This window comes from Ochotona curzoniae, unplaced genomic scaffold (assembly GCF_017591425.1).
Source record: "Ochotona curzoniae isolate NIBS_2020 unplaced genomic scaffold, NIBS_Ocur_1.0 contig_883, whole genome shotgun sequence".
NCBI classification, from domain to species: domain Eukaryota; kingdom Metazoa; phylum Chordata; class Mammalia; order Lagomorpha; family Ochotonidae; genus Ochotona; species Ochotona curzoniae.
The window spans coordinates 22,626,621-22,639,922 of NW_024466599.1; the positions used below are offsets into that span (position 1 = coordinate 22,626,621).

General features: G+C 44.1%; 1 protein-coding gene across 4 annotated transcripts in view; it reads left to right on the forward strand.

Annotated features, from left to right (window-relative positions):
* The window catches only part of SLC30A6 (solute carrier family 30 member 6), a 36,768-nt gene that overhangs the window by 19,248 nt on the left and 4,218 nt on the right, over positions 1 to 13,302 (forward strand). For 3 of the 4 annotated variants that reach the window (XM_040993034.1, XM_040993036.1, XM_040993037.1), the window contains 6 exons: positions 558 to 652; positions 4,349 to 4,397; positions 4,640 to 4,759; positions 7,751 to 7,853; positions 10,027 to 10,074; positions 11,184 to 11,252. In XM_040993034.1, the coding sequence (XP_040848968.1) occupies positions 558 to 652; positions 4,349 to 4,397; positions 4,640 to 4,759; positions 7,751 to 7,853; positions 10,027 to 10,074; positions 11,184 to 11,252 (484 nt within the window). The remainder of the gene's footprint in view (positions 1 to 557; positions 653 to 4,348; positions 4,398 to 4,639; positions 4,760 to 7,750; positions 7,854 to 10,026; positions 10,075 to 11,183; positions 11,253 to 13,302) is intronic. The other variant, XM_040993035.1, reaches the window with a different exon arrangement.

Sequence of the window (13,302 nt, forward strand, 5' to 3'; positions counted from 1 at the left end):
AGGTGTGCACTTAGGGTCACTGGTATTTCTAAAGTTCCCAAATCCCATGACTCTGCTTCAGAGTCCCAAGTCGGAGAGGTTCTTATGCTGTGCATGGAATAAAATAGACAGCTGTTCTGTTTGGCTTCATGTTTCTCATTACTTCCAGATGCAGCTCCTGTGCTTCTGTAATGTTGTATTTGACCTCCCAGATCTTCCTGTAGCACCTACGGAAAATAAAATTATCTGTCAACCACATAGTTGCCAAAGGTGTGCCTCTTATCTTTTCTGATCAGTTTAATTCAGAAAATTCTGACATGTCCTGTTGATTATCAGCCAAACATTATTACCATTATACGAATTTACTGATAAGTAATTATACACAGAAAGGTACTATTAAAATGAACAGTTCTTTTTTGTCCTGGGAAGAACTGCAGTAGAGCCAGGACATGGATGATGTGGAGCTTTGGAAACACTAACTCCTGGAGCACTCGCCTCTGCCGACCCTCGGCTGTCTCCGTGTGCATAGTGGTGTTTCCCAGGAAACAATCAAGGTCAATGTTTATCGTTGCTTTCAGGGGAAGATTATTGGTTGGCACTTTTGTGGCTCTCTCTTTCAACCTGTTCACGATGCTTTCTGTTCGGAATAAACCTTTCGCCTATGTCTCTGAAGGTATGATTTTGTTTACTGTTAATTTAAAAATGCAGTTAAATGTATTGCAGTTTTGTTTCATTGTCTTATACATCATTAAGAATGTATATTCTGAAGAGAATGAATCCAGATCAAGTCTTTAACCAGAGAAGCATAAAACAGAATCTTATTAATTCAATCTTTAAAATAATTGACTAATAATAAACAGGACTGACATTAAACTAAGTGTGTTGAGAAATTGCATTTCCAAGTAATATGCATGAGAGTTTAGATGTGTATTGTACCTCAGGAAATCTGTCATAAAGATTTTATTTTATTATTAAGGTTTTATTTATGTATTTGAAAGGCAGAATTACAGAGAGAGATGATCTTCTATCCTCTGGCTCACTCCCAAATGGCTGCAGTGACGCGGCTTGACCAGGTCAAGGCCAGGAGTCAGGAGCTTCTTGCAGGTCTCCCTGTGTGAGGCAGGGCCCAAGCACTTGGGGCATCTTTCATTGCTTTCCAAGACATTAGCAGGGAGCTGAATCAAAAGTGGAGCACTTGGGACCTGAATCTGTCATCATATGGGGTGTTGATCTCAAAAGTGATGGCTAAACGTGCTTCACTACAACTCTCACTGTAACTATTTTAGAAGCATAAATATTCCTAGAATAATTGATATGCTATTGAAAACAATCATACTTTAGGTATATATCTCAATGTAGCAAAAACTGTTTTCTTTTGAAATACTTTACAAGGTTTTGCAAGCTCAGTTTGGTGCATTTCAGAGGTCTATGTTTATTGACCTGTTTCAGTAATCTCAGTGTTTTGGAATAATTTTAATTCATTAAATGATTTTTCCACTAATTTGGATAAGTGGGGTGTGTTCACAGATTGTGGTTTGAAATGCCAGGAAGCTCAGGTGGAAGAGGGTTGTTCACAGATGACCACAGTTGTAAACTCTGGGATAAAGATGAAAACATTCTGAAATCCTCTACAAGTTTAGACAGTTTCGTGTATGCTGTGGCATTAGTTTCATCATGAGTTAAACAAGTACTGCATGTACTAGAAAACTGAGTAATGGTAACTTGAGAAAAAACTTCATGTAAGTTGCAAAAATAATGTAATATTCTAGAATTTTTTAAAAATTGCCAAGACCTAGAAATCCTGTCTTTTGCTTAAGATCAGAAAGGCTTAAGAAAGAAGTGAGAGTACTGGTAATCTTAGAAATAACATGTGTTAACATGATTTTTTTTTTTTACAGATTTATTTATTTGAAAGGCAGAGAGACAGAGAGGGAGTTAGAGAGAGAGCCTCCTTTTGCTGATTCTTTTCCCGAAGGGCAGCAAGGCTGGGGCTAGGCCAGGCTAAAACCGGGAGCCTAGAGCTTTGTGCAGGTCTCCGCATGGATGGCTGGGTCCCGGGTACTGGTCTTCTGTGCTCCTGGGTGCACTGAGCTGGAAGCTGAGCCCCGGGAAACTGAATTGGTGCTGTAATATGGGATGCCAACGTCACAGGCAGCGCCCTGGCTAGCTGTTTCATAATTCTTGCCATACATGTTAACATTTGTACTTTATTATTATTTTTAATACACATGCATGTGTATCACTTAATGTATTTTTACTTTTCATTTTCTATATAATACTGTCTTCACTGTCTTTTTTATCAAATTACATGTCTGCTTTTCTGAATATTTAGGATTAATTCCCAAAGAATTGGGAACTGAACTGGATTAAAAAAAATATTTTTTGGAAAGGCTTTTTTTTTTTTTAAGATTTACTTTTTTTTTTCCAATTGAAAAGTCAGATATACAGAGAAGAGAGACAGAGAGGAAGATCTTCCATCTGTTGATTCACTACCCAAGTGGCCACAATGGCCAGAGCTAAGTCAGTCCGAAGCTAGGAGCCAGGAGCTTCTTCTGGGTCTCCCACGCGGGTGCAGGGTCCCAGGACTTTGGGCCATCCTTAACTGCTTTCCCAGGCCACAGGCAGGGAGCTGGATGGGAAGTGGAGAAGCTGGGATTAGAATTGGCACTGATATGGGCTCCCAGCGGGTCGAGGTGAGGACTTTAGCCACTAGACTACTGCACCAGGCCCATGGAAAGGCTTTAGATTTTCTTTTAAATATTTAAATTTTGTAACAATTATTTTCTTTTTAATGATGTTTATATAGTTGAGAAGGATGCGTGTCTGTGTGGACCACCAATTACGGTGGGGAAGGTCAAGGAATGGAGGAAAGTGGATGAAGCTATCTCCAGCCTCCTTTTTTCTTCCTGTATCTGGAGTAAGCAGGAAGAGAAAAACAGAGAGCTTCTCCCAGCAGCTCAGTCCTATCCATACCTGGGAACGAGGGGCTGCCACCCCATGTCATCCCAGAGTCCCTGATGTGGAGCATGTTCCGAGTGTACTACCTAAGTGGTTTGGATAGTTCTGAGACACTGTTGGTTGTGTTGTTCCGAGGTTGAGGAAATCCTTCCAAGGTCCATTGGCTGACATAGTCCACCTCAGAGTCTTGATTCGTCCTGACACTCACTGTCAGATCTTGACCAGGAGAGTTGTCCAGTTTTCTGCCCTCCATGGTACTAGACATACTCTGCAGGCTTCAGTGAACTGGCTATCATGTCCCCCATATGCATGTGGGCATGTGGACATGTGGGCATGTGGGCATGTGGAAGGGTTTTTGATGAATGTTGCCAGATTTAGTTTTCAGAAATGTTTGTTTGGATTTGTATTAGCTGGGAATGAAGGTTCCCAGAAATATCAAAATCCATGTTACTGTGTAAAATGTTCGAGGAAAATGATGTTGAGCAATTTGTGCATGCCAGCACTTGATTGATGCTTTCCATAGAGTAGCCTGTTTAATTCTACCTGTACCCAGATATGGCCTTATTTGCATTTTACTGTGACATACACAGAGAGATTAGATCACTTGCCCGAGGCCACATACACGGTAACAAGAAGAACTTAGATTTCAAACCAGGAATTACGACATTAGGTCTTCTCTGAAGTGCTCTGCTGTACTTTTCGATAGATTTCGTAGTCTTTTTTTTATAGTGTAGTAGTCATTAAGACGTGACCAAGTACACCAGCCTTCCTCTCCAAGTGTCTTGGATTATTTCCTGGCTTCACAGTGACTCCGGCTTCCGGTGGCATTGCTGCTACTTCAGGTAGCTGCGTGCCTGCAGCCCGTGTGGGTGGCAGCGCCTGCACACGGTTCTGGGCTTCTGGCTTCAGTCCAGTGCAGATACAGCTTTTGTGGGTGTTTGGGAGAGCACTGTGAATGGCAGCGCACTCTCTGTCTCTACATTTGTCTCTCTGCCTCTCAAATAAATGACAAAAATAAACTGATGTTTCTGCCACACTTTGGGATAAATGGCAGAGGATCCTTGAGCCACGAGGCTTCTTCCAGGGACAGACATGAGTAGAGAGGTGATGGAAGGAATAGCTGATACCCTGTGATTCCCTGTCAGCACACAGTGAGGACCCTGCTTCCCGGTGCACAGGACTCTGACAGTTCACATGCATAGTACCAGTGACACAGAAGCTTGCCACTTCCTTCAGCTCAACTGTGTAGTTGCTTGACTTAATGTCTGAAACACATAGAGGAGAGAAAGTCCCAGATTTTGTCCTCTTGTAAAGCTATAGAGTCACTGACAAACTTTTTAATGAAAGAACTCAAGTGATTCTGGTGGCGATTTTATTCTTTGTAGATAACCTAAGTGTTTTCTTCTTAAAGCTGCCAGTACGAGCTGGCTTCAGGAGCACGTTGCAGATCTGAGTCGAAGGTAAGGTCTTACAGAGCGCCTTGGGATCACACTTGAAGGAATGCACAGGGGTGTGTCTGCCTTAGGCTGCTGTGCGAATCCTCCTGGTCCATCCTACCCTTTTGTTTAATTGGTGATGTAGAAGTGCCCTTTCCAACTTGAGGAGCAGTGTGGCTAGGCCCTCCTTGCTGTTCCGGGGTAGTAAAGCAGCAGTGGGCGTCGGCAGTTTTGGTCAGTGTGATGACGGCTGTTGTTTTTCCTAGCTTGTGTGGAATTATTCCAGGACTCAGCAGCATCTTCCTTCCCCGAATGAATCCCTTCGTTCTGATTGACCTTGCTGGAGCATTTGCTCTTTGTATTACGTATATGCTGATTGAAATTAAGTAAGTATTTTTAATTGCTGTCAGGTGTTTTTCAGTTTGGGGTGCACTGACTTTTAAGGGTATCATGAAGATGAGTAAGGATCAAGCATCTAGTATTTTTGCTTTTGACCTGTGTGGCTTTGGTTAAGTCTTGTCCTCAAGTGTCTTCCTCTAAAAATTAGAAAGATTGGGTTCAACAAGTTCTCACCCCAATCTAGTGCAGACTGGAAAATAAAATTCGCTGATGCTGACCTGATGAACGAAGCAGAAGGCAGTGAAATAGCTGCTGTTGCTGAGAAGGGAGGATAAAAGGAAATTGATGTGCAGCAATTTTTAAAAATAAACCTTTTTAGGGTCCAGCGCAGTGGCCTAGTGGTTAAAATCCTCACGTTAAACATGCTGGGATCCCATATGGATGCCAGTTCTAATCCCAGTGGCCCCACTTCCCATCCAACTCCCTGCCTGTGGCCTGGAAAAGCAATCGGGGATGGCCCAAAGCCTTAGGACCCTGCACCTGTGTGGAAGACCCAGAAGAGCTCCTGGCTCCTGGCTTTGGATTGGCTCAGCTCCAGCCTTTGCGGTCGCTTGGGGAGTGAACCATCAGAGAGAAGCTCTTCCTCTCTGTCTCTCCTCTGTATATCCGCCTTTCCAATAAAATAATAAATAAATAAAGCTTTAGAAAAATAATAAACCTTTTCAGGAAATGCATGTTACACTCACTTTAAGCTTAAAAGTTTGTGACACACATTTCTTTTGCCCTTTAAATATTAGGATTTATTACAATCTCCTCAGTTTTTCTTTGTTTTACATAGTGCCCTTAAGGAAATCACCCAGCCGTTTGGTGTTAGTGGACAGTGCTGTGAGATTCCCACGTCTCTGGCCCCACCGCGTGTCTTCCCGTAGGTGTGTCTTCTAACTTGTATCCGTTCCAAGCTGAGCCCGCGTAGGCCTGCCCCCAGAGCATTTTTTTCTTTTGCTTCCCATCTCTGTGAATGCTACTCTCATCGATTCTAGTGCATACGTTTATAAATTGTTTGAAAGCATAATAGCAGAAAGTCTATCCTTGTTAAACATGTTTTTTGGTGACGTGAAGCACATTTCTGTTTTGTGCTGCCGTCATTGTCTATCCCCAGAGCCTTTGTGCTTCCTGATGAAACTGTCTGTCCACTAGATCCTAATTCCCGTTGTCCCCGGTTACCACCATGCTTCTTTCTGTTTATTTGGTTGAGTTTGCACTAGACAATTATAATATATATAATTATATATATGCAGATATATAATTGTCTGGTGGTTCTTTTATATTTGACATAATTCATTTAGGGTAATGTTTTGAAGGTTCATATATGTCGTCAGAAATCTTCCTTTTTTAAGTTTGAATAACATTTGATTAAATGTACATAGCACATTTTTTAATTCATCCACTCATAGGTGTTTGGCTGCTATAGTTGGAGCTGAGGCAATTCAAAACTGGAAGCCAGGAGCTTCCTCAACGTCTCCCCATGAGTGCAGGGTCCCAAGGACTTGAGCCATCTTTCCCTACCCTCCTAGTCCACAGTCAGGGAGCTGGGTTGGAAATGGAGCAGCCAGGACATAAACCAATGCTCACATTAGATGCCGGCACTAGTAAACAGAGGATTAGCCTGTTGAGCCACCACACCAATCCCTGTTTCTGATTCTTGGTGATAATAAATAATGCTGCTGTATGCATGAGTGTGCACATCCAGTTTTAGTCCTTGCTTTCAATTCTTGGGGTAAATACCTAGAATTGGAATTAATGGATCATGTGTCAGTTCTGTGTTTCATTTTTAAGAGAACATTAGCACATTCTTGTTTAAACTTTTATTCATTTGCAAGGCAGAGAGATACAGAACCAGATGGAGGGTTATCTGCCACCTGCTGGTTCACTCCTCAAATGCCCACAACAGCCCAGGCTGGACCAGGCTGAAGCCAGCAGCTCCAGCAGCCTTCTCAGAGGGGCGCTAGCAACTCAAGTAGTTGAGCCATCTCTGCTGCCTCCCAGTGGTTTTGAGAGGAGCTCTCTCAGAAGGTAGAGGCAAGACGAGATGCCAGGCTGTGTGCTGTGGTGTGTAGGCATCCCAAACAGTGTAACCACTGCACAACAGTGTCCGTCCACCCCATAGGGCTTTTGGTGTTGTTTTGTTTTAGATTTAGTTGCTTTTATTTAAAAGGCAGATTTACAGAGGGAAGGAGAGACAGAGATCTTCCATCTGCTGGTTCATTCCTCAAATGGCTGCAGCGGTCAGAGCTGCTTTCCCCAGACCACAAGCAGGAAACTGAATGGGAAGTAGGGCAGCTAGGACACAAACTGGCACCCATATGGGATCCTGACACTTGAAGGAAAATGTCCAGCCAATGGATCCCTTGTGCCAGGCCCAAGTAAATATATTTGAAATCCTTGTAGCTGATAAATAGGTTAACTAAAAAATACACGATGGAGCCTGGCATGATAGCTTAGTGGCTAAATCATCACTTTGCGTGCGCCAGAATCCTATATGGGCATTGGTTCATGTCCCGGCTATTTTACTTCCCATCAGCTCCCTGCCTGTGCCCTGGGAAAGCAGTAGAAGATGGCCCAAAGCCTTGGGACCCTGCATCTGCAGGAGAGACCAGAAAGAAGCTTCTGGCTCCTGCTTCAGATCAGCTTAGTTTCAGCCCTTGTGGCCCCATGGGGAGTGAACCAGCAGGTGGATTTTTCTGTTTGTCCTCTCTGTAAATCTGCCTTTCCAATAAAAATAAAGAAATCATTAAAAATAAAACAAATTAAAAAAAGGAAAATGCAAGATGGGGAAATCTGTGTCTCTTACCACACAATTTAGCAGTTACTTTTCCATTGAACTTGGACAAGAAAGGATTGTATAGGTGATATGGTTTTTCCTGAGATGTGTAGTGGCCATTTGTGATGCAGAGTCCCATCTCCTGAGACTGTTAGTGTTCAGTTAGGGTGCCTGTGCGACGTGTCTCCTAGGATTAAGCATTATTGTTTCCTTCCAGTAATTACTTTGCCGTGGACACCGCCTCTGCGATAGCCATTGCCCTGATGACCTTTGGCACCATGTACCCCATGAGTGTGTACAGTGGGAAAGTGCTGCTCCAGGTAAGGCTCCTCCTTCACAGCGCATGCCTCCTCTCAGCCATGTTCCCCCGCAGAGGAAGAAATAAGGTGTGTGTTTGAGGCTGGGCCGTCTCTTGCTCTGCTTCTCAAATAAGCAAAAAGGAAGGAGACACAAGGAAAAAGAAATTAATTCAGATCACCACCTCTGAATTGCCATCATTAGAACAAGGGGAAATCCCACTAGCTAGCAAAATGAACATTAATCTTGATGTTTCAAGTAAAAAAATAGGTGGTCACAGCAGGGCTGGGCCAGGCTGAAGCCAGAAGCCAGAGGTCAGGAACTGCTTCTGGGTTTCTCACGTAAGTGGCAGGGCTGAAGTGCTTAGGCCACATTCTACTGCATTTCCCAAGGCATTAGGAACTGTACTGGAACTGAAGCAACAATGACACCAACTGGCACTCACAGGTTTCTGGCATTAGAAGCTTGGGGGCTAACCTTATTGTGCTACAGTGTTGGGCAAGAGATTTGCATTTCACACTTAAAATGAAAAACGGCTTATCGGGAATGCGGCTATGGCATAGCGATTCAAATGCCTGCAGTCCACAGCAGAGTGTCTCGTTTTGAATCCTGGTTCCAGCTTCCTGCCAGTTCAGACCCGAGGAGGCAGCGAGTCAGCTGGGGACAATGGGCTTCTGCCTTGCACCTGGGAGACTGGGATGCTTTCTGGCTCACACTAAACTACAGTCCAGCCGCGACTGTCATGAAATTTACAGAGCAATTCAGCAAACAGGAGCTTTCTCAGTTGCCATCTCTATTTCTGCAACTAAAAAAAGAAGAAAAGTCCTTACTTGCTGAAACAATAGGAATATCTGCAGATAAGTTCCTGAATGGGAAGCTGGTTTCCCAGCATGCATGTGTAAACTGTGCTGTTCTTCTTACTGCCCTTGTGCCTTTTTTAAAACTTGGGAGTCATGGTTTCATCTTCAGAAATAATAATAGAAATAAGATAACATTTGTAAAGTGATACTATCTGGGGTCAGCGTTGTGGTAGAGTAGGCTAAGCTTTCGTCTACCACTCATCTACAACCTGTAGGCTAAGGATGCTAAGGTTCTAGCATCCTGTATGGGTGCTGTTTCGGTCCTAGAGCTGCTCTACTTCTGATTCAGCTCCCTCCTTATGATTTGGGAAGGCAGTGGCGGATGGCTCAAGCTCTTGGGCCCCCACACCCTTGTGGGAGACCCAGAAAGAAGATCCTGGCTCCTGGCTTCGGATCAGCTCAGCTCTGGCAATTACAGCCACTTGCGGAGTAAACCAGCGGGTGGAAGATTTTTCTGTCTCATTCTCCATCTTCTCTCTGTCTTTAAAATGGAAATGAAATACACATTTTTTAAAAAAACTATAATGTTCTATATAGATTTTTATTTTTTAGGTCATTGAAGATTTTTGTTGTTTGGTTCTAGCACACGTAACTCATCCTTGAAATTAAAAAAATGAGAATGGATGAATTATTTTTTTTCATCCCAGGCAGGAGCCAGGAACTTTTTCTGGTTCTTCCACATGTGTACAGAGACCCAAGGACTTAGGCCACTGCTTTCCCAGACCATTAACAGGGAACTGAGTCAGAGGAGGGTTGGCCAGGACTTGAGCTGACACTAATGTACGATGCCAGTTCTGCAGGCAGTGGCCCTGCATGCTGCACTGCAGTGCTGGCCTCTAGATGTATTGTTAATGGTGCCCGAGTGCAGTAGGTTGAAACCCTTCTTTCCACGCCACCAGCATTGTGCCTGTAGTGGCAGCATCCTGTGGGTACCGGTTCATGTCCCAGCTGCTCCGTTTCTAATCCTGCTCCCTGCTAGTGCGCCTGGAAAAGCAGTGGGAGATGGACCAAGCATCTGGGACCCTATGTTCCAGAGGAGAAACCCACATGGAGTCAGGCTCTAGCTGCGGCCTGGCCCAGCTGTTGTAGCAATTTGAGGAGGGCATAAGCTAATAACGATCTCTGTCTCTTTGTCCCTCCTCCCCACAGCCGACTCTGCCTTTCACATAAAGAAAATAGATCTTTAAGGGAGAAATTGTTCTTCCTTGAAGTCTTGCTAGGGCACAAGTCAAAGCAGTGCCTGCTTCAAAGTCTCCTTGTGGGGGTTTCGGAATCATTGTTGGAGACTGTTTCTTTCTAGTTTGTGTTTGATATTTTACTTTATTTTTTTCTCCAGACAACACCTCCCCATGTGATCGGCCAGTTGGACAAACTTATCAGAGAGGTAAGATGGAATAGTAAATGTCATCATTTTAATTTGTATAAGAATTGGAAAGATGAGTGTATATAGTACTTTATTAGACCCTGTATAGAATTTTATTCTGAGGTGGTTCTTCATAACGCGGTAGAAGCTGTAACACAGTGGCCAAATAATTTGAATAATTTGAATAATTACTCATTTTGATAATCTCATTCATTGGAAAAAGATGTGACAGCTAGTGATGCAAAAACCAGCCTGTGGCTCTGCAATTGAAGGCCACTTTCACGTACTGTGGCTTTGCCACCTAACGTCTTAGTCAGTTTGATTTGACTTTGTGCTGTTAAAGAAACTCCATGTGCTAATGAATAAGATAATTGAATTATTGGGATTTTGAACCTGTGTTAAACTCGTGCTGGTCATGATCACAAGGGCCACTTTTACCAGCCTCTCTCAGCTGGTGAAGCTGGGCCTGCCACCGGACAGGAGCAGCACATTGCGTATCTGGCCTCGGAGTTTCCTGTTGGTCCGCATCTATCCTATGTTATAAGGAAATTCAGAGAAAGAAGTGTTCTAGAAGACAAAAAATCTGGCTGTGTTAGCCTGCGTGCCCTCAGACCCATTTGATGTTGGAAGCTCAGTGGGTCTCGTTAGCACTTAGGCGGAAGAGAGCGCACGTACACAGCAAGCGGATACCACAAATGCTGGCATAAATGTGTGGGACATTGCTAACATTATATGAACCATACGGGGCACAAGTTGTGCTGCAGCGGGTTAATCCATGAACCAGTGATGGGCAGTCTCCCTCTGTCTCTCCCTTCTCCCAACTCTGATTGTGATAAAGAAATCTTGAGGGGAGAAAACCATGCATGTTGAAGTAGTGCAAGGGGAGATTGAGAGTGGATAGTCAGGGCCTCATTTACAGAGATTGCTGCAAATCAGTTGGGATGACTTGGTCATGGTCAGAACTGGGCCAGCAGGAGTGCGGTCTTGAGTGGTCTGGGATTTGTTTTGGCTAATGAGTATCCTTTGCAAATGTGGATGTGTCATTTCTACCCTCTGTCAGGCCTGTAATATGACTGAACTATGTTGGATGTGTGACCACTGTGATAACCTATTTGTGTGGTTTTGATTAGGTGTCTACTTTGGATGGAGTTTTAGAAGTCCGAAATGAACATTTTTGGACCCTTGGTTTTGGCTCATTGGTATGTCTTCTATGTATTAACTTTAGCTGTAACTTAAAACACACTTTCAGTTTTTGAATCTGCAAAGATATTTCTTTAAAAAAAAAATGAGAAGATCCACCCAGCCTCCCACCCATCCCAGGGTCCCTGACACTGGGCATGCTCTGAGAGTACTGTTCAAGAGGTTTGATAGTTCAAGAGTTCTGAATTGCTGCCAGTCATACCACTCCAAGCACGATGAAATCTCCAGAATCCACTGGCTGACATAGTCCACCTTAGTATGTCCACTTGTTCAGATTTTCACTGCCAGCACGTGGCTGGGGTAGATGATAGATTTGTTCTGTTCTGTCCACCATCCTCTGTTGTGGTACCAGGTGTCCTCCGCAGTTCTGATGAACTGCCATCTCCTCCATGTGCACCTGGATATGCTGTCCACTGCTGCATCTGAACCTCTGAGGTGGCTCAGCTCTGACACATGCACTCCACAGTCAGACCATGGAGCCTGAACTTCTCTTCATAGTTGGGTTTTGAGATCAGCAGTTCAATTGGAGAGATCCCCAAAGAAACTTCGTTTGAGGTGATCCCAGACCTGATCCTTGTGTATGTATGTCAGTACAGTGTCTGGCAGAGTCCATTGCCCCAGTCTACTTATACACATGCTGGTTGCAATTGCTGGGTCAGTTCTGTTTCCACCCCTGTCTTCCACACAAACCAATGGATATTGTAGTTCAGCCTGATTCTGCCCACCACACACTCAGCTCTCCCACAAACCAGTGGGAGCTGCAGCCTAGTCTGAGCGACCCACAATAACCCCCACCAGGCCCGCCCCCTGCACTGTTTCTCGTGCTTGCCAGTGTGTACAGCGGGCTGGTCCAGTCTGTCCCACATCTCATTCATCTCCAGGACATGTCAGTGAGCACTAAAGTCTAGTTCGGCCCAAACAGCCTCACTATTCAGCCCGCACACCTGCCAGTGAGTGCCACTCTGTCGAGCGATACCTCACCCCAGTCCTGGTTTTCATGCTTTCCATTGGGAGTATAACCCAAGAGGGAGCTACCCATTAAATTTCCATACTGGGCCCACTCCCACTCCCAGATAGTGCACTTTCTGGATGGTTCTGCAGTGTAAGTTGACAGAATTAGGCCCCAGTTTAACTTGACAGCTTTGCCCCCATTCCCCCCTGGTTCTCACATGTGCTGGTTGGGGGCTGCGGCCCAGTCTGGCATGGCTCCCTTGCCTCAGCATTTGCCACTGGGTGCTGTAGCATGACTTGGCCCGGCCTTCCCCCAATTCCAGCTCAGGCTGGTGTGGGTTACAGCCTAGCCCAGCCCAAGCAGCACCCAGTCCCAGCCATAATGTGTGCTGGTGTGTGTTGCTACCGAGCCTGGCTTGACCCATACTCTATCCTGGTGCTTGGATTCACCAGTGGGTGATGTGAACTGGTTCATCCTGGTCTGTCCCCGACCTGTGCCAAATGTATGCCGGTGGGTACCTTTCCCTGGCCTGGACTGGGCTGCTCCCTGTTGTGGTTCTTGTGCTCACCTGCAGGGACTGTGTCCCGACAGTGGAGTTCCCCAAGCTCCTCCATCAGACCCCCCCAATGCCAGATATCATGCACACCAGTGGGTCCATGAGCCAGCCCTACTTAGTCTACCTCCTGTCCTGGCAGGAACATTTTCACAAATGTTTTATGTAATATAAATATATACTGATATATTTATAAATATACATATTCATACAAATATGCTTATAGATATATAAATATAATGCGTAATTACACGTATATGTTTTCAAATAATACATTGAAAATTTAGTAGCTGTTTTCTTTATATTTTAATCTCATTCCTAATATTTTCTAATTCTGGCTTGTGTTCTTGTTTCATATCTTTTGACTTATTTTGAAAAAAAGTTAAGTTTTTACCTATTTTTTTAGTGATTTTTACATTATATATATTTATGTATCTTAACGTTTTATATTTTATGTTTGTTTTATATTATCTTCTTTTAATAACTGCGCATGCCTCAGTTCTTGTCTGTTCATTTTTATGTGATCTTGGTTTTCCTGAAAATC